At 40.6% G+C, this 22425-nt stretch overlaps 1 protein-coding gene across 3 annotated transcripts in view; it reads left to right on the top strand.

The window, feature by feature from the left end:
- Window positions 1-11995: 11995 nt before the first annotated feature.
- Window positions 11996-22425, top strand: part of ralgapa2 (Ral GTPase activating protein catalytic subunit alpha 2) — a 98425-nt gene continuing 87995 nt past the window's right edge. For all 3 annotated transcript variants that reach the window (XM_084014022.1, XM_084014021.1, XM_084014020.1), the window contains exon 1: window positions 11996-12241. In XM_084014022.1, coding sequence (XP_083870148.1) covers window positions 12136-12241 — 106 coding nt within the window. In that variant the 5' untranslated portion in view covers window positions 11996-12135. The remainder of the gene's footprint in view (window positions 12242-22425) is intronic.

Genomic DNA, 22425 nt, shown 5'->3' with positions numbered 1-22425 from the left:
TGGAACATGCTGTTTATACTAAACACTAACTATGCAGTGTGTTATGTGGCCACATTAGGCTTTAGTCATCGGAAGCCATGCGTTTTGTCAAACTGCCAGAAGTGCTAACCGCAGTATTTTGCATTTAGTGACTAGACTGCTTAAAATGCCCATATGAAAACATAATGATCGGTAAAGAATCCTATTTTAAAAGACAACCAAATGGCTCAGAAATGGACATTTGCATGAGGAAACCACCTTGTTCCTATTAAATATAGCAGTGGCCTCAGAAGAGGGGAATAAAACGGTTGTTCCCACTGCAGTGTCCTGCAGGAGTGAATTTTTTTCAATATAGCACTTCAGGTTGAAGACATTTCTTTCCTGTCATTTTCCTCCAGTACTTCAGTGTAATTCTTTTTTTTTCTCCTTTTTTTTTTTGCTCTCCCCTCCATTTTTTCCCCGACGACTGCAGTATGTGGCAGTCTGAATTGTGTGTTATTACCCAGCAGGAGACAATATCATTACCACATATTTGCTGTCAAGGGTCTGCAAAGAATGGTGCTGTCTTGGACCTCAGTGATCTAACAACCTCACACAGGGCTCCAGAATTACCCACTCCTGGCTGGGGGAAGTCAAACACTACCAGTTAGAGAGGGGAGTGAACAAAAGAGAGGTACCCCCCTCCCCCCACCACCCCAGTCTTTCTCTCTGGTGAAGATAGAAGGGGACACACCTCCTCTGCACCAAACGGAGGATGCTATTCTCCCGCGCCTCGATAGAAATATATGTGTGGTTCAAGTGCCGAATGATATGAGACTGCATGGCAGATGTGGACGGGCTGTATGCATGACAGTCTGTCATTTTAGATAAAGACACAAATTGTAATCTCGGTGATGTATTATTTGTGTTGGAAGGAGTATCTCATAATTACCGGCACTTTTATCAAGTTTTTGCGTGATGCTACCTCCGAATTCTGCACATAGTATGCGGAAAGGAGATCATGGCATGTCAAACTGTGTTCTTTGAGGTGTATGCAAAAAAAAAAAAAAAATCGAGATTCTTTTCGGCTTTCCTCTTAACATATCACATTGTGACAGAGGATTCAGCTTTTTGAAAGGGTCCATGGAGATATGTCATATAATGCCTGACAGAAATAACTTCAGAATAGACAAACAATCCCTTTCATGAAAACTGCTATTCAGACTTTGTAACAATGTCTTTCTCATAAGACAAATAGAATTGCTATCATTTCTGTTGACAGCGTACACCAAACAGACCAACGGTTTATGCATACTGAGTGACAAAGCCATCTATTTTCTTTCCAGAAAAATAGGCAATACACACTCTGGCAATTGAACCACAAATGAGGAGTGAAAAAAAAAAATCAAACTTCCTCTCCCATCCACCATCATTTATACAAACCATAGAAATATTTGATTGCTCTTGCATATCTCCTCACGCTTAAGGAGGCAGCCATCCAATACGCACCCACATAAGTAAAGTCGGGGGACTCTATATGAGCCTATCATTTAAGAATCCGAGCAAATCAAGCTGGCAAACAATCAGGAGGGAGAAGAAAAGGAAACTCTGTGAGAGCTTCTTCTTGCAGTGCTTTGAAGGTGTAAACAGAGGCCCTTATTTAAGATAAGATGTGGCTGTGCATCCTTGATACACCTGCACTGAAACAAGGCAAATGAGTCCTTGGTTGTTGTTTTTTATAGCGGCCAGCTCTTGAGGAAGACACATTCGTATTCATGGATTCCAAATCTATAGTGGTAAATGGTAGGCATGCAGCTCCACATGGAACGTGGGAAACTTGCAAACCATAGAGAATTCATACAAGTTAATATAATGAATTTAATGTTATGTTGCACATGAGTGTACACGATAGGCAAGGTGAAATTTCATTTCATTAATTACATTCAGTTCAATGCAGCGTCCTTATAGAAAGATGTCGAATAGAGAAAATGTGAATTCCAAGAAAGGTAAAAACAAGGCATGTAAGGTCAGTTGAAGTTGAATGATAAACAATTTGGCATTTTATCATATAGCACGAAGGATTTCCATCGTCAGCGTGGCTACATTCAGTTCTTTCAAAGGTGGGCTACTACTGCGATTGAGAATTTAATTAACGCGGTGTCCCTGCATTCACTATTCAGCCAGTGATAACCAAGATCATGCATCAGTCAGATATGGTATCTGACATGATGGTGGATTTGAACAGTTACACTTTACAAACAGAGAGCACTCAAAGACATCAGCTGATAGGGCGATATGATAACGTTTTGAAATCGTTGGCACTAAATTAACCTGGTTCTAATAGGATTTCATGTAGATAACATAGAAAATTACTGTTTTCTTTTCAAGGTCATATACAAACTGGAAGCACCACAAATTGATTTCCTCCCTAGATCCCACCCACACTGCCCCCACCCCCCCTACAATCCACATGTTTTCATAATTTGAGATGAGGCGATATGGCATTAATATTCCCTATCTTATCTTGTCACATCCTGAAATTGTTGGAGAGGATATGATTAGGTGAACAATAGCATGAGAAATGCACTTTATGACGGCTATCCAAGTTTTTATGAAAAAGGGAGTAGAGAGGTGGAGAATGGGCCAGGGAGCAGACACGATGGCAGTCAAATGCCTTTTTTTTTCTGGATCTTGATTTGTCACAGCAGGCATTTGGAAGAGCCCGGGGCTCGACGATACATGCATGCCCACCGGTGTTGGCCATTCACACGTCATTAGCATTTTATTATTGTTTATAGGCCATTTAGAAAGCAGGAAGACAGCCCAGAGCCAATGGTGCAAGGAGGGCTCCAAAGCACAGTGCTTTGGACTGGTTAAATGCACCATTAAGCCTTTTAAAATGAGCTCCACCCGTCAGAGACTAAAAACAAACGTGGCTTTCTGGCTATCAATGGGCACCACTTAGAGGAAACAATGCCCTGTTGAGGCCCACCGGTTTCCTCATCAATGAACATCAAAGATGAATGAGCCCTGGCTGACAGCTTTGTTTTGACTCTGATACCCACAAAGCCCTGCTCAATATCATCCTGGTCCTGCTCTCCTCTGGGCTGCCCTAACAGGTGCAACCCCTCTTCTCAATGCACCGTTTGACAAGACCACAGATGGGCAGGAGTGGTGAGGGGCTTTGGTCCACATCCGCCTTAATCCATCCTACTATAAAAAACACTTTGAAAAACAAACGTTTGTTTGGCCAAAGTCAAAGCTCTGGAGCCTTGGGCTCATCCCTCTGTCTGCCCAGCCCCCCCACCCCCCTTATTCCTGCCCAAGTCTGTCAGAGCTTCGACTCTTCCCCACTCATTTGGACACAACATAAAACAAGACCAGAGAGGATCTGATTCCCAGCCATTTCCCACAAGAGGAATACATACAGTTACAACAGCCAATTGTTTGGATTATGATAACAGTGCCCGGAGAAGAAGAATGGGGGGCCGAAGTCTCACAGAGCAAAACATTCTGTCAAAGAAGATAAAAACAACCAGCATCAAAAGGCGCAGAGCGCAGATCAAACCTGATTACCATTCAAGTTAGCCTTTAGATGGGGAGCATTTTAAGCTGGTTAATTTCCGAGGTCCCCCTTTTTTTTTGACTGCCAGTGATCGGCTCCCACTACTTCATGGGGAGATTAGAGCTCCTCCACTCAGGGATATAGAAAGGCCTTCAGCCTGGCAGAGAGAGAGGGAGAGGGAGAGCCAATGTTGAGCATTTTAATCTAAAGTCACAAAGATAAGATGCAATGGCAGATCAATATGTGCTCTATGGTGGCAGCTCCCTGAGAACTTGTGACTGTGCACTGAGAAGCCTTTACCCTCTCTGTCCCATGGCTTCATTTCTCCACAGACCTGCTATCTGCGGTGACTGTCTCTCAGTGACATCTCACACCGAGGCATGTTTAACCCCAGACACCACGCAAAACAGACAGTGAATATCTAAATAGGATCGCCTGTGCAATTTGCCATGATAAATCTCTCCAGGAATCACCCAGTTTGAATATTTGATCTTGCATCTGTCCTTGGCTACCTCGGGGGGCGAGGCAGGTATGATAAGGGATATTCAGGGGAGTGATTAGATAAAAGAAAGCCAAATTCTTTTTTGATTGCAGTAGACGCACAGCGATGGTATTTGCACTCTGCCATGTCTGTGTGACTGAAGGAAAGTGTATAGGAAACATTTCAGGGTGTCATTTTTACTTAATTTGCTCTCCTTTGCGCCAGTGCAACATTCCGTCATTCCAGTATCGTCAGATGCGCTGTCGGTGTTTAGGCATCATAAAATAAGAGATAAAATGAAAATGCTTCTGATGCTTTTGAGAATCCTCACAGTGAAAAGTGGGACACCTTGAACTCCTTTAATTTTCAGATAAAACTGCTCCCGCAAAATCTCTCATTCGCTCGCACTCATACAGACATCGTTAGCACAGATAAGTGGGTTATGACTTCTCTCTTTCATGTCTGCTTCCAGCAGCCCACATCCTCCCATGTTCACCCCCCCGTCCTTCACATTTCAGCAGCCTGCCCCGATGGACGCTTTTGACACGACTGTGTCCTAAACAGAAACAGATCATTAAAGAGGAGAATGCAAGGCATTGTCAGGTTTGTTTGTTTTCATCCTGGGCAGCAGTTCAGATACAGCAAAGGCTCGGGGCTCAACTCTGACAATTCACAGCAAAACACTGCCAAAAAAAGGGAAAGTGCTGAAGCAAATCTGCATTTGTGAGCACAATACATTTGCTGCAAAAGACAACTGCAGTGCTTTGGGTGAAGGGTGGATGCTGCAAGCTTGTTTGTGTGTGTGTGGTTGTGTGTGTGTGTGTGTGTGTGTGTACGTGCGCGTAGACACGCGCATGTGTGAGTGTTTGTATGCCTGTGTGTTGTGTGACAGCAGACCTCGCTGAGGAGGACTAGCAATCACTCCATTCAGCATCTGCTGCCACACAGCTCATATTGTCATTCCCCAGTTTAAAGGAACCTTGAGCGGCTTCAAAGATCTTTTCAAAGCCTTAATCCTAATAGGTCGCAGTTTGTTCTGTCACATCAAAAGGGGGAGAGAGGAGGGAGGGGGAATAATGCATTGGGGCTGGCAGAGATTCTTAAGGGCGGAAGATTGGCAGAGGATTTGCAGTGCGGGGAGGACTGAAATCTGAAATATCGGACATAGAATGCCTGCTGTAATAGATATGAAATAGGTCTTCTCAAAAGCATGAAAGGCTGACATTTCCAGAAAGTTTGTCATGAGAAGGCCCTTTTATTCCCCTCCGTCTATCTGCGTTTGTACTGCCACCTTGTCCATAGTGGAAATTCGCAAGTGTCACTCTCACAGGTAATAGAATAGGTTTGGTATTTTAGATTTTTTTTTCTTCCCTTTTTATTGAATGTTTCAAATTTCCAGTGAGAGACCAATTGAGTCAGAACTATGAAGAAAAAAACTGCCTTCTGCATGGCACTCAACTCTCTATTTTTATTCCGTCCTCGGCTCTTGTTTCCTGACCTTACATTACAGCCAACTGACTTTTACAAATATCGTCTGAGATGTTTGTGAGATAAAGATGCTTACTTTATAAACATACATCGCCCTCGGCGTGAAAACGGACGACAAAGTTCAAATCAAGTCTGCCAAAGCATATAGTGGGTGAGAGACATGCTAGACCATAAGTGTCACTTATGTGTTTACTCCTCACCTCTCTGACACTTTATCAGCTCTGAAGGTGTCTCTCAGGCATTTCGCCCGATCGACTCGGCAGACAAAGAGATCCAGTCCGTGTTTCAACAGTGCACAAGTGTCCGGCTAATTAGGTGCTCATGGGAAACTGGGCATTGATTTTCTGTCAGCGCGTCTGCCCCCCAAAAGGAAACTGGGCTGTTTGTCTTTTTCTAATGATGCACCGTGTGCCACTGATAACAGCGATAAAACAGGCCAGGGGTGTCGCGTAAGCAAACCTGGACACACTATACCCGTGGGAACCCATATGTAATGTTGCCATTTAATTGTATGGGGGGGGTTTTTTTGGGGGGGGGGGGGGGGGGGGGGGTATAGGTAGGCTGTGACTAGCGGGAAGTAAACAAAGTTTGTCGGGGATGGAAATGGACTGAGTTGTCTGACAAAAAAAGAAAAAATTCCTTTTCAGCTCTGTAAAGGCGTGAAATCCCTCTTGTGCTTGTTATTTCACACTCCTGTGGCTCCAACTTGGGCCCGCCGTGGCACGGAAAACAAACAAACGCATGTGAATTCGCTCAAACCACACACACACACGCACGCACGCACGCACGAGAGGGGATTTGGACAGACAGATTACTAATGACCTCGCATTTTCAGGATCCTCGCAGAATATGAATCCTCGAATCACACGGCACATTTTTTCCAAGTTATTCCAAAACGGTGCATCTCAAGCATAAATCAAGGCATAATCATTTTTCCCTCCCCCCTAGAATTATGAAATAACCAAGGTGGTTAATTCCCAAGGCAGGAAACATGGCTTTACTGAGCACACGGAGAACTGTTATGTATAAATAATGGTTTCAGTATCACACTGGACAGCGTGCCAGCCACCTGCTGATCCAACCACACACAGGTAGAGCCAGCTGGGGTTGACACAGGGCTGTGGACATGGGCATTCAATCTGCCAGCAAACTAATCAGTGAAAGGGATGAACGCCAAGCTTATCAGAGGGGGTCATGGATGTAGGTGGAGGAGGCAGGGATGTGTTGCACAGCCACAGCAGGGTGACACGGCTCCTAGAATGGGAAAATTCTCAAATCTCAATGTAGGAGGTTGGAAGAGCACAACCCTCGAGGAGGTGAAGGAAGCTTTGCTGCCTACCACCCACACATCACCTGTCAGAGTCAGACGCTAACGCCTTCAGCTTAACTATGATATGATGAATGCCTGGTTCACTTGCCTTTGCAATGGATATCTTGCAGCCACTGTACAATTGGTAATGGCCATGTCTGGGTCTAAATACAGCATCGTGATAAAGAGTGGTGTATTCCATGACTGTGTAAAAATAATGGAGCTTGATAAAGAAATCTCACAAGAAAAAAAAAAGTAGATATCTTGAATGCCATGTCTGCCACAACAGGAGCATGCTAAAGTATCGCATTGTCTCTGAAGCACTACCCTGTTAAAAAAAAAACCCCAAAAACATTCATTTCACTAGATGGATTTCTGTCTTTGAAATGCAAGGTTCCAGGTTGAACAGTTTGTATTCTAAATTCACGAATGTTCTTTTGCCTCTACATGGTGACGTGCCGCTGAATGGAGGCATTATTTCAGCTCCTTAACTGATCACCGCTGGAAACCATTCTCTATCAGCATTTAAAGGTACAAGACTGTAATTCAGGAGGTAATATCGCATCTTAACAGAATCCAATTAAAAAGCATGGACATTTCAATTAAACGTCCCCCTGGCTTGTCGCTACGGTGTCACGCCATAAGTGAAATTGGAATCAGATTACGGTGAGAACCTGAAGTATTTTGCAGCACAATAAGGATCCAGATAGAGAACCCTGTCATGCATACGGCAGGAGGAAAAAAATAGCCTTTCTTTGCCAACATTAGTCATTTAATTCTCCCTCCTTATTAATTTCACAGCAGATTACCTGAGAAGATACAGAATGCTGTCAGCAAAGAGTTTTAATTAAGTATGGGTTATGCTGCTATGAGTGCCTTATGTGAAACTGCTGCCTTATAATGCTCTTGTTTTAATTACTTCAAAGTGCCCCCTAATTAACCTCTATGGAGATGTGCTCCAAACTACAGTGTGCATTACAAACATTAGATTTGCAAATTGCTTATATCCATGTACAGAGCTGCATATTTGATAGTGTTTGAGAAAGTAAGACAAAGAATTCAACGCAGGGCCACGGGACGTATCCCCATTTTAGTCATTTCAGAAAAACGTACACATTTTCAGCATTCCCAAAATTCAAGTAAGAGGCTCTGCAATTGTAAATAATGTGCTTTGAACTTGTTACTTGTGAGATAACCTTGGTGGTTAAGGGCACCACGACGACCCCTGGTGGGAGTTCTTGTTTGTGCCTTTGTTGCAGAACCTGCTGTTAACAAATGGCATCGAGGTTTCAAATGTAAAATTTCTGTGCTACAATAAAACTGTGGGCCTAACACTTTGAATTGACGTGAATTGAATGACATTTATTTAATATAATTTGACCTGTTTTTCCATGAAAAGTCTTCAAACGGTTGATACAAAAATATGGTGAACAAAAGAAATATAATTCTGAAGGTTTTAATATTAACCACTATACGTCTGTATGCCTGCGGTAGACAAACTCAGATTGGTTTTGTCTCATCGTTTCATCGCTCCGTAGTGATGTCAAGCAGCTGTGGGTGGTCTCACAGCAAGAAAAATCAGCAGCCCTGTGGACATTTCCCTTTTGATCCCTTTCATCCTGAAGTTTCTGAATGGTCCAATATAGATTTCAAAAAATGCTCGGAGAGTGGGCTCCTATTCACAATACGCGGATTGATAACTGTGCCACTGTTCACCGCAACACCTTAATGTGGTTTAACAGGATATATTAGCTTTTAATGGCACTTAATTGTACAAAAAGGAAATCCATAACCACATAAGGAGAAAAGTCAAGTATTTCCAAGCACTTTATAAGAACAATTTAGAGCAGACAAGTGCTTTTCAAACCTTGGATCAGAATCAGTCCGACAGCCTGGCCATGAGAAGCCGGGCCCACATTTGTAAGGCTACAGTGCCACCATTTGGTCATGATGAGGCTTTCATTTCTATGCCAGGCCCTGGCAATCTGCAATTCTAGGCCTGTGTGAAAAAGATAAATTATGCTGGTTTATACTCTGGAAATCCCATTTTGAAATAAATTATCTCATTCAAAAATAATATCACAGTTGCCGCCGTAATTGTCTAATTTGGCACTGAACTATCTTTGAGAAAGCAACGTGGGAATCTATAGTAGACTATAAGGTTGAATTGCCTCAGACCATGCTATATCACAAAGAAATGAAAATACGTCCAGGTGCAGGATTGGAGAGACAGTCCCGTTGTTATTGTTGATAGATTATTGTAGGTCCATGCCATCTTAGATAATAAGCAATAACCTCCACTTCAAGAACAGGGGAGGTTTGCCAAGAAGGAATGGTGATTACAATCAATTAAGACTGGTGACAAAGCACCAACAATAACCCTGCATATGTGTGTGTGAGAGAGAAAGAGAGAGAGAGAGAGAGAGAGAGAGAGAGAGAGAGAGCGAGCGCTTGTGTTTTATTCGCACATCCTTCCAAACTACCCTGTTTTGTGTAATCAACATCTGTTGTGACAGGCAACCTCCTCCTTTCTCAGAATGGCCCACTTCAGATAATGAGTGTCATACCAAACTGCAGGGCAAAGGCTGATTTTACTCCTCTTTTTACTCCTCCTCTTTGGCCTCTGCTCTCACTACCCTCTGTTCCCTCTCCTATCATTCAAGACATCCATTGTGCAGAACCTTGAAATTTGTCAGCGCTCAATATCCAGGGGTGGTAGAAGAAATAAAATGCAGTCTTGTCTGAGAGTATAAGATCCTCCACAGTAGACTGGCTGATGCTTTTGTTTTACTTTCAGAGTTGAGTTATTAGAATAAAACCTTCTCCTTTCTGAGACATGTCTTACATTTTCTCTGCTTATAGTTTTGTTTTGCCATATGAGTTAATTTGATGACTTTTGTTTTACATCTCTATATTTGCAGGTCATGATTATTCACTTTTTATTCGTGAAAATATTTTGACAATATGTCTAGCGCTTGGTTGGTATGTTTGTTTGCCTCAAATCACCAATGGTTTAGGCGCCATCTCCTGGTAAATTTGGTTATCACTGAGTCTTGTGTGGGTGTTTTTTTTAGCACAAAAAAAAATCTAAAATATATCTATTTTTTATACCAGTAAGCTTTATCTTATAAAAGTATGTCTGCAAAAAAACCTTCAGTATTGCATAATGTGATATGTTATGTGAGAACAATGGCATAGTTATTTTTATTATTAGTGGACTGTATCTAATACTAAGTCTGAAAAGAGGTTTCTCTGTCACAAACTTGAACTCTACAGTCTAAGCTCTCTCTTCAATGAGATTGTGCCCAAAATGTGTGAATAAAAAAATTCCCCCCAGCTTAGCCTCAAAATGAATTGCCTCCAAAATAAGACAGATAGGTTCAGAGAAAGTGTGAGATTTCATGGAATGTCGTGAATTAGAGTTGATGAACGGATGCATCCAATTTTCTTCAAACTTAAGATCCATCTGAGAGCGTTTTGAAAATCCATTAGTCATGAGCACTCTGAACTCTGTTCAATTTGGCATAACCCTAAATTTACTTTACTGCAGGATAGCTCTTCTATTTAAAAATAACATAAAACATAAACGTAAAAGTGTCAAGTGGCAGCGGCTTGAGTGAGCAGTGAAGTGTTTTACCTTTTGTCTCTTTGTGAGTGTCACCATAGCGGGTGTGAATATCAAAAAAATACAGGTCTCTTTCATCTGGAAGTTAGGTTCCTTGGTTCGTTCATAACTGCACTGTAACAATTGGTGCATTTAGTTATGGATATTAGGGAGAGTTTTAATGCAGGTGTTTGACTAAAATGAGTGTTAACTTCAGTAAGATATAATGCACTAATGTGCATTTCTACAGTATGACAAACAATATGACCAAAGCAGCAGATTACAGATAACAGCACATTTATTTACACTATACTTCTCAGGAAAGAACTGGTGCATCAATAACATTTATGATATTCTGTTCCATTTAGATTCAACATGTACCAACATACACAGAGTCTTGGAAGTGAAACACAAATGGAATGTGGCCATTGTTATTGATTAATTACGCCTGTGCATATCATCCTATGACAAGTCCAAATGTCATCAATGAAAACTGTTTGCAAATAAAGCGCACACATTTTATTGTAATGATAACATATTGACAAGTACTGTAGTCTACATTGTGGTTATCCAGTATCTCAAAATCAAAGAAGTGCCACGTGTTGTCCATGCTCAGCGCTGCACTGCACACGTTGAAATAAAGCCTACAGAACACTCTTCTAGTCTTGGAATGTGTGAAATATGCATCATAATTTGACTTTAATTACATTTTCTTGTAGCCCTTGGAGAAGCTAATAAGTAATTTCTTGAGTAGCCTATAGATAATTAGTCAATTATTCAATCAGTGAATTGAAGAAAACCAACCAAAAATACCCCTCAAATATCACTGGTTCCAGTCCTTTAAATTAGAATATTTGCTTGTTTTCTTCTATCATATCAAACTGAAAATCATTTGGTTTTAACTAGTGGTCAGGCAAAACAAGCAATGTGGATATGACAATGTGGGCTTTGGGAAATTCTGATGGGCATTGTAAAATTGTGTATGATATTTTATATAAAATATTGAGCCAATAAATTGCAGATAAATCAAAAATGAAAAGAAACAATTGTTGCAGATTTATCTCAAACATACAAGCTATTGTCTCATATATTTTGACTATTTCCATTTGCAAGTCTCTCTTTCTCTTCCTTTGCATGCATTTACATATTTCTGTTCCCGGTGAATTGTGTTTAACTACTTCAAACACCAGAGGGCGCTTGGGAGCTATTATAACAACCTAACCCCCACCTCCTTCGTCTATTGTATGAGACAATGTATAATCGATTGTTTAACATTGAATATGGGTTTTAGGGTTAGTGATCAACCTAATGTTAGCTGCAGGACAGTGCACTCTAACGTGTCTTTCTAATTTTTAAGTGGTAACTTTAAGGGACTCGAACGAGACGAACCCACTGACTTCCCCGTGCAATATATTGACCCTAAACGAAAAAGTGAAGCATATAGAAAGGTGGAATGAATAATTAAATTCACGAAACAAACTCACTGGAAATACGAATTGGAACGGTTATAAACAAGGAGGCGTATTCTTAATATACTCTGACCACTCCTCTCTGTCAGGCGGCGCTTCCGTGTTTACACACCCACAAAAAAACAGGACACTGGCGGCCGTGGACGAATGTTTACCGAGCAGGCATAGAGTGGTGGTGAAGAAAGTGACAGTCACACTGGAGGCTTGGTGTATGGTGAAACACAGGTGATTTCAGCTTCCACGGTTGCATTTTACAGCGGAATGTTCACTCGAAGGGGACATGGAGATGTCAAGAAATCTACACAGAAAGTTCTGGACCCAAAGAAGGATGTACTCACCCGGCTCAAACACCTCCGGTCACTGTTAGGTGAGTGAAATGTCACCGGGCTTTTGATGCTGCATCGCCGACGGTTAGCTAGTCGAGCTAGCTAGCTGGCATCAGCCGACAGCTAACGTCAAAAGGCGTCAGGTTAGCTGGCAGGCTGTCACTGCGGTGAATAATGCAAGCTTGCTGACATTTTACATATATTTGCACTAAAAACCAGCTTCGAGAGATACAGTGTTTGCCACTCGCAACACGTTTTCATTTATTTTTTTAACGTAATAATATCAGACAAGTCGCACTATAATCAGGCATGGACGCTAGCTAATGCCAGCTAGCTCCCGTTGTGGCTAACTAGCTAGCCAATGCTAACTGATGCTGCCTTGTCAGTGCATCAGACGTTGAGAAGCAGATGCCCACCACAGCCTTTGTTGTCGTTTCGTCCTGTGTCATCCAGGCTATTTTAAAAACGTTGCAATCGCTCCTTTCTGACTCGACACATCACAAACCTAAGTCTTCGTTTACTTCAGGCTGAAATGAGAATGTCATTGACCTTTCATCTAGCTCTTTCTTTAACTGGTTGAAGTTACTACACCCTTGACATATTTCGAATTTGCAAAAAACAAAACAATGATATCATTTAGTTTCTTTCATTCTAATGTTATCTTTAAATCGTTGCGTGCCTGTTCCAACCCTGTCTTACTAAACTAAATAAACGTCCAGAGGTGCTCAACAACAACTCATTAATAAAACATTGAGTTTTAGTGCAATTTATCTGTTTTGATATTTACCAAAATATTCCACATAACATGGTCTACGGTAAAAACAAAAATAAAAAAAATAGGTGATATAATACGTTTCATAAACCTTTAAGATATCTTGCTGTGACTGATTTTTTTTGTAACATTTAACTTAAATTCACCAAAATATGTGCAGTGTAGAAGTCAGTAGAAAGGAGGGATCACTGGAACTGTAACAAGGTACCTTTTTAGATGTGAAGAGTTTAAACTATTTGTGTAGACTGATGCATGCTTGCATCAGACATGCATTCATTAGTCATAGTACTACATTTGCCTTCTTGCACCGTTGCACAGCTGTTACAGCCAGTATCAGTTCAATAGTTGTCAGTTCACTTGAATCAAACTGTTGAAAGTTAACATGGTTAGCCTAGATCATTCTGCTATCATAGCACACCTTCAATGTCAAGACTACTATAACCAAAGTGGAGGTCAATACCGAGCCCTGCTTGTCCCCAATGTTTTTCTTTCCCTCATGTGCAGTTAAAGATAAGGCTGGTCTGTTTGTCCAGCAGCTGATAGAAGGCCCTCCATGTTGACGTCCCCCAACCTCCCTGATTTTACCGTGCTTTCAGCTAAGGATGGACTTCCTCCTGGTGCTGCTGCTTCCTGTGTGGACAGGAAGCAGTGATGAGAGATGGGGTGCTGTGGAGGACAGCACAGGGACGCTGGCCTCATTTAATCGCTGGCAGTATTTTGTGTTTTTGTAAATCCCACTATTCATTTTATTTGCAATAACAGTGTTTAACCTAGATGAAAAATTGAGTGTTTGTCAAATCTGTACAATAGTGTATTTCAGTAACACCAAACAAGACTGTCATAACATGTGATGGCAGAGGACTAGCTTTATATGTCATCCTAAATGTCTACAAGACTCTGAATCTCCATCAGTATTTTTACACAAGATGAGTTATTGGTAGCTGATAGACCTGAATTCATTGTCTGTCAGGCTGTACAATATATTGTAAGTTGTGTCTCATTGTCTTTGTAATACCTGGACCATAAATCAGATTGGTGAAACTTATCATAGTGTCAGTGGAGGTTGAAGTTGAAAGGACAATCTGTGATCTGGGCTATTTTCAGCCAGTGGCCCTGTACTGGTTTTCTGCTCACTGAGCAGATCTGTGGGATAGAGTGTGAAAGCTGCTGCATGTTAATTTGCTGGTCATGCCTGGCTGGATTTGGCTGAGGTTGTTAATTACAGGAGCCCAGCAAACCACCTGATCATTCACTGCTTCTCTCAATCGAGGCACAAACAACTCATTCCTCCCCAAAGTCATTCTTAAGCACTGTCCCAACTCATTCTGTATTCATTGGTGCATACAACCTGCTTCACGTCGTCCAAAAATAAGCCCGATGTGGATTTTTATAGTGCTCACAATAATGCAGAACATATCTTACTAATTTGATTGCACACAAATACAGGAGTGTTTGTGTGGGGGAATTGCCACTGATTCCCCAAGGAGATTTTTCCACTTGCTCCCTCCACGGGGAGGTCAGAGACCAGTCAGTGCTGCTGCATCTATTCAGTATGCTTTGCTGCAGGACGGCTTAGGCATGGGTCCTGTGGTTGAAGGACAATTAATTACATCACCTAATGAACTGAATATAACAAGAACTTAAGTAGGTTTTGTTTGTTTTCTATTTTTCTTCTCAACTGCTGTAAACAAGCTCAGCTTGAACCTGTTGGTGAACTGCGGAACAACAGCGAATGTGTGCAGGTGTTGTTACTGACAACATTCAGGTGTGTTGTTTGTGAGTGTAGATGTGCAAGTTTGTAGCCAGAGCTAAAGATTTTTTAATGGAAAGGATCTGTACTCATCTTTAGAAAAAATTGAATATAGTGTCATTACACCTTATTTTTCTCCACGTGTGCTCTAAGTGCTGCTGAGGTCAGGGTCAACTTAAAGCGCTGCTGGTACGAGAGGAAATCACAAGGTTAAGCACCAGAGGAAACAATGAGCATGACACTGGAGGGGCTCTCAACAAGGTCCTCTGTGCGACTAAAGTAAAGGCTGAGATCACTCGACTTCTGATTCTACCGTTTTGTAAAACACTCAGGCTAGACTTGTGAATAACTTAAGTCTTTTATCATTTATCGCTATCTTTTATCCCACGCTATGTAGATATGATGTTGACACTTGAGGGGTTTTCACCAAGTGTTAAAACCACCAGGGTAAGCAATCACAAATGAGTTTTATTAACTTTCTGGGGTCTTGAGGCTATTTCTCTCATTTCCTTACTACAAAGTCCAAATAACCCTGATTATAAGATAAATCAGCATTTGAAGCATTTTGAGGGCTCCTTTCATAAGTAGAGGGCAAAAACATTACTATTAAGGCATTTGTTAATGACACTGTTATATGCTATTAAGGCAAGATGCTGTTGAAGTTCAGCTGTTATCGTAATGGGCAACACCAGACAAAGACCTGTTAATGACCGTCTGTCTGGTGTTGCCTATTACGATAACAGCTTCTATCATTATGATCCTTGTATTTAGTATCTTAGCGCATGCCCTTTGTATGGCATCTGCAGAGCTGCTTGAGAAGAGGATATGGAATTTGATAGAAGAAGTAGTAATGTAACATTGCATGGTTTAAGCTTAGATTGAATTCAGATGATGTTAGCACGCTAAATGTTGCAGTGTATTTAAGTTGTGATTAACTGTTAATTATCTGGCAGCCACGATCAGTCAAGGTGTCGGATTATTTTGTATTTTGTTTTTTGACAACCTAAAATTGGTTGGGAAGAAATAAAAACCAGAACACATTATATTAGAGAGTTCTGGTCTCTGTCCAAACACGCCTTACAGAAGATGCTTGGTAGTTAAATATGAGCACCTCGTCATCACTTACTGTCTAAGTTTATTTTACCAGCATTCACAACTGCAGCTCGGATCTTATACAGTGTGCAGATGCTTGGATATATGTTGTTGTTGGATGCTAACAAATCATTCTGATGTAAAATAGCTCAAAACCTAAAGCACATGTTTAAGCCTTTTAAAAAGACCAATGAAAGAACCCTATATGAGAAAAGTAATACAGATAGTGGAACAGAGGCTAGCTTGGTAAAGAGCACTGCACCTGTACTGTGTATAACTATTGTGAAAAAGCAGGTGCGTGTAGAGATAAGTATGTTTAGAAGTTATGCTGTAAATGTGCATTTAGACTTTTTGACCAGTTTTTCAATTTATGATTAATTGTGTTTATTGAACTGGTTTGGCAAGGTTTTAAAATAAATATCAGGGAAACATTAACTCTGTAATTTATTAATTCAGCTCCTCTCCTCGTTTCTTATTCCTGCTTTAACAGTAGCATATGTGAAACTTGCTAAACTGGTGCAGTGTCAAGTCCTGTGCCGCAAACCCTGGGTCATAGGATTGCAAACTGATAAAACAGAGCAGTTTGTTATTGCACATTATATTGTTTTACTGATCCTGGTGGAATCTTACTGATGTTTTGTGGATGCTGCAGTTTATTTAAACTGCAATAATGGCTATTTGTCAAATCAGTAACGGGTCTTATTAGTTAACACATTTTGCAGGTTTTGCAAGCATATGTTTGGGTTATGGGTGTCTTCTGTATTTTTTTTTTTTTTTTAAACACCAGAGGGCTAGCTGAATTATTTATTATCAGTCTCCATTAAAGAGCAGACTCAGTAATGGTCTAGAGCTCCCATGACATAAATGCTTGAATCTATTTTAATATATTGTATCCTTCCTCATTTGTACTTTTACATAAGATGTAATCATTAACAATTTTGTAAACTTTTACAACTAAATACTTGAACACTTTCCCCTAGCATTTTATTTCTTTTGAGCGTCCAACGAGTTCTGGAGGGGGGTTCAGAGGTAACTGGTTATAGATCTTTTTTTTGTTAGGCTACACTGTAACACATGACTTCTAAAACATTTTCTTGACCTCCTATAATGTTTTTTTTTATATTTCTTAACTGCACAGAACACTTTTGAAAGGTTCCTTTTTTCAGTCTGTGGTATTACTGTTATGTGTTTCAAGGCTTTCATAAAACCATGCTTTTCAGTTGTGATATACATCACATGGTGCTGAATGAAAGGCCTTTTCTATTTTCGGCTGACCTGCTGAAGAGCTAGCGATAGACAACATCAGTGCTCTGTATTCTGCAATGGAAGATGTATGTGCGATTTTACATGGCACACGAAAAACCAGTTTATCTAGTTCCGCTGTTTACTTGTCCTGCTTTTATAATAGGAGAACCTCTCCCAATACCTGCAGTTTACTGTGACACCACTTGTTATTAAGATTTGATTTCCAAGTAGATTTATATGTTATGCTTCCTTTCTGAATGTCCAAGCTCTCATTAATCTGCTGTGGATTCTAAAGCCAAAAGAAAATAAACACATCGCTGTGGTTTACAGTTCAGGCAAATTGCTGCACAGAGATATTAAAAAGGACCTATTATGCTCCTTTTCTGGTACTTGAATGTCCTGCCCCCTCCATCCCAAAAAGCCCAGTTTGCTATGATTAGTCAGCTGGCCCATTTTCTTGTGATTAGTCCACTGCTTAGTGTGTTCCCCCCCCCAAAATTACACACCCCTTACCATAACTGGATAACAGAAGTTGTACTCATGAGGAATAGTCATAAAAATGAATTTGGGCTATTTCTTCCTCAACTCCCCTTCCTTCGGAAGTCCATACAAAGGACGTTTCCTTTTGCAAAGTAGAAAATAGTGTCTTCTCAACATGGTGACCACTTACTCTTCAGATTAGGCTCCAGCTCGCTCTAAGACCCTTCAATTGAGGGTGTGTCAAACTAGCAGCTGGGCAGGTTTAATGCAAATGTGTTACTTGGTGACTCATCACCAGATGTAACTGGCAAGATTTCAATTTACTTCAGATTTAAGGTCTGGAGATCTTTTACAAAATATATAATATAAGTCCTTTTTAAAGAGCAAATTTTAGGTAAAAATGATTTTTTCCCTTCTGTAATGCCCCGAATGATTACATTTATGATATACATATTATGAAGGATCAGCTGAAGTTGAATGGCCGCCAATAAATTGTGTTGCTATAACATTTCGTTTTGGATGAAAACATGCACTTACATATTTTTCATGGTTTCTCTACTTGAGCAAAGTTGTTTATAATCTTAGTTATTTTATTTTCCTTAGAAAAAGGAATTATTACTATTAAATAAATTAATGGGTGATGTTTTTAGTTATCTCTCTAAGAAAATACAATGTAGACCTCCCTTTCTTACTTCTTACCATCTTATTGTTTTTCTGCCCGTCATTTCAGTAACAGCAATGTGGAGTTGGTCTCATTTTGCAGGGAAATAAGTGCAACCCCTGTGTTGATAAAGATAAGGATTTTAGTGCTACCTGAAGAGGAAAAGTGAAAGTTGCCAGTCTAGCAGCTCTTCAGTGCTAAGCTGCCGAGATAAGCCACTCTCTAATGTATGAACTCAGACTGGGATGAGGTCGGGCTTTGCCAGTTCTACCATGACTCTTTCACACTGTGCTCTGTGTAGACCCATAGTCCCCAATCTGTTACACAGCTAGACAGACGGCAAGTTGAGAGGCATTCGTGGAGTAGTTGGCACAGTGGCATCATAATGAAATTATATTATGCACCATAAGTGTTGTGATTGCAGAAAAATACCATTTTCATAATAAATACATTTGGATTTCTTTTAAAAAATACAATACAGCTGCAGTTTCTGTTGAACCCAGAATCATAAATGATATGATGATGCTCTGCTGTTGCACTTATCTTGAGCATCCCATAACCTTTCCAGAGCCATTACAAGCCTTTTAAATAAGGTTTAGATATTACAGACTAGCATACCGTAGGCTTTATCAATCGTAGCCCACGCTGTGCCTCTGTCAACTCATGAAGAGCTGCATGTGTTGCTCCATTGCTTTAGCCTGGCAGTATGTTAATCATTGGATACATTGCTCAGAGGAGGATGATACATTGCATGGCCAAGTCAGTTATTAATATTTTCTCCTGAGTTGCAATGGCACCTTGAAAGTGCCATGCCTTCATTATTGAAGAGTCCATAATTGTGCTATACTGCAAAGTTAAATCTTAATCAGTTAAACCAACCCATGGAAGATTAGAGAAAACTAAGTGAATTGGCTCCCTGATGAGGGACATCAATTTGGCCCAGCAAGTGCTGAATTATGATTGACATCTCCGGACAGGCACAGCTTGGAGCACATTCAACGGTATTGGAATCAGCTTTGTGTCATCAAGGCTTCAAATGATTGAGGCTTACAGCCTGCTACCTATTCAACTCAGTAAATTGCATCATGTCACAGACTTGCCCTTCTCAGCTGGTTGCCAGAGATTTATGATTAAACTTCTCTTACTATGGTCATATATCAACCTCCTCACCCAGCACTCAGAGCGCTGTCTGCAGCTGATCTGCTACTTTTTTGTGGCCAAATACAAAACGTAAAATGCAATACAGATTATAAATATCCATAATATACATTTACGTATTGTATACTTTTTTTAGTTAAGGTAACATTGACAGAAAATATTTTAAACTAAAAGAATGTGGTTAAAATATGTAAAAGGTTTATTTAGTGTTTAAAAACGTAAAAGCAGTTAAACATGGCGTGTGTAGCGTTCTTTCATAACAATAATTGTGAGATTTAAATATAAAACCTGTAATTGATGAAAGTATTGGACCTGGTTAAAGTATGCCGTGTTAATGTGCCTTTTGGGGACTCCCTCAGGCACACCTAGATGACTGCCCAAAAAAGATCGCAAAATAAATCACCTCTCTAGTCTTTGAAATAAGTCTGCTGCAGTCCTTCTTTGTTTGTAGAAGACCATTTAGGGAGGGAAGCACCATCGATGGTGCATCCATTACTTCCACATTAGCTACCACCCCCATATCTCTTCTACTATGTGTTGGCACCCTCCAGGCATCCCTCTGCTGGAGCTCTTAAAGAGTCCTCTGTCTCTGATCCGAGTGCACTGCCAAAGAAACATATCAGTCTTTTCTCTCTCCTCATCTCCTTTCTGGCAAGAATATAGTGCACCTGCAGTGTTAGCCAGCCCGGTGCTAATGCAAATGAGTGTATGCCTGATCAAAGGCCTGATAAGACCGCGTTTTGAGTATGACGTGGAATATTAATGTGACTCTGCTTCAGGTGGTATGAATGGCATACACTCTTAAGATCCCCAGAGGTTTAAATAACATTTGACACACAATTTGGACATTACATGGCAGTACTTATTATTGCATGAGATGTATACTGATTAAGTTTGAACAGGGAGCTGTGGACAGAGTAGCCAGTTTGTTTTTGATTGTGTAAATATACCAAGGGCTTTAGCTGACTAGATGACCTTCACCCGTTTGGCTAACAAGCCCTATGTGTACACTCTCTTGGTGCTCGCTGGGCAAAACCAGTTTGACATCAGCTCATTAGAAGAGCAAGCAACAGAAAGAGACACTAATTATTCAGTTGAAGCTTATAATTATGCTGCTTTGCCCACCAGATGGATGGTGTCCTATGGTTACCTTATGTGAAGTTGTTATTCACCAAAGGCATGCCATAGGTTTATATAATATTGTGTGGGACTCAGCTGTCCAATCTACCCTTTCACCCTTGGCCCCAGAAGTCACAGGAAGACCTTTAGTGATGTGCTGACATCTGCTTAATCAAAATTCTGTTTATCCAGCCAGGGGTTGGAAAATAATGGCATACTCTTTACACTGACATTTGGGGGGCATATTTTTCTGTACCGTTTTTGTTTTTGTGTGTGGAAATGACAGTGAGTTCATAATATCTGCTTCCATAGAACATTTGAGAAGATGTGGCATTGTTCTGCCCTTCACAATATTACATTTTGACCCTCAGCTGTGGCTGCATGCTATTATTTTCCAGCTAGTCCACTCATATGGGGTTGGAACATCAGCCTTCCCTGGCAGTTAACAGGAAACATGTGAATGGAGAACAGTGTCATCCAACCTTAGCCTGTCATGGCTGTTCTGTTTGGCATAAATTGCCAAGAAGATAGCAGGTCTTTGTCCGCAGTATCTAGACATAAATGAATAGCCATACGTACACTTTTTGGTTGGTTGAAAATAAGGCAAGTAAAAGTACTAGGATATCATTTGAGAAAACAATTGGCCCTAGGCTTGTTTTGTTACTGAACTGGCTGGGGTTTCTTAGCATTCCCGCTATACATTCTCCCTTTCCGTTCTTCTGCATCAACTGCTATTATGTGAGATTCGCATCACTAAGTGTTGGCATTAACTATGCTTGCTCAACCAGAGCCAAGGGAGCCAAGCTAGTGTTAAGACGCAGGGTTTCCACCCACCATAACAGCCCTGTGTGATCATCTCCAGCTGCTGTTCATCCAGCACTCTTTTCCTGTCTTTGATATGAGTCTTTCAGAGGAAGGGGTGTCAGTTGAAGGCCACAGTTATCCTGTTGTCCTCAGAGGATACAGTATCATCCCCTTAATTTCCAGGGACCTGGAGAACAGGTTTTGTCTCTTTCTGTCCAAATGCCGTAATGTGAGAAGTCAGTGAAGCCCATTGAGTGAAGGGCCTCACTGGATATTGCAGTTCACAATGCTGACAACGGCTATTGTACATCTTCATCCTTTCAGCCAAAAATGGCCTTTAGAGAAAGTAAGACTTATAACAGAGAGCAGGTAAAAGAGAAGAACTTGTACTCAGCCTGTAGATATTTACTGGTATATCACGTTATTATGAACAGACATGCACAATTATTTAATTTTCACTGGCTTTAATGTATTCATTTAGTTATATTTGCCTTTGCTGTCACATAAACCTTTTACTGGAACCTTTCTCATGTGAATCAGCAGTAGTAATATTTATAATACTTATTTACCCTACTGCGAGTGCCATTACCTTATTTTGGGGTTTAACTCACATGAAACATTTTATTTTGATTGCAAGGATTATCTATTTTTTTCTTTACCCAATATTTTAGCCATTTGTAATATTTTTTTAATACATTTTGGTTGATAATTTAAAAGTCTGTTAATGTTTTCTTGTTTGGTACATTTAGTGAATGGGTGGCTTTGCTCATGTATTAGGGATTGATGCTCTCCTTTTACGCTTGACATACTTAATGCAGCCTCGACAAAAACCCGTTGGAACAGAGGCACCTTTTCTTTCTTTCTTAGTTTGACTGTGACCTGTCAGCCTTTTCCAAGATAGTTAGCATCCACCTAAGATTCTTGGCCACTGTCAGAAGGCGAGTGGTCTTTTTGAAAAATGTTCTTTTCTCCCTTTAAGGCCTCTCCCTCCATCCATCACGTCATCCATCACCGGCCCTGTGACATGCAGCATGACATATGAAATTGGCCCACCCCCCATCACACATGCAACAATATTCAAATTAGAGCTGCATACTTATTATACAGGCTTCCCCTTTGTTCTTCTCCATTTCTCTCATGCACA

Source organism: Eutrigla gurnardus (genome assembly GCF_963514095.1).
Source record: "Eutrigla gurnardus genome assembly, chromosome: 7".
NCBI lineage: Eukaryota > Metazoa > Chordata > Actinopteri > Perciformes > Triglidae > Eutrigla > Eutrigla gurnardus.
Note: the sequence above shows the minus strand (reverse complement) of the source record. Positions and strands in the feature narration are given on the sequence as shown.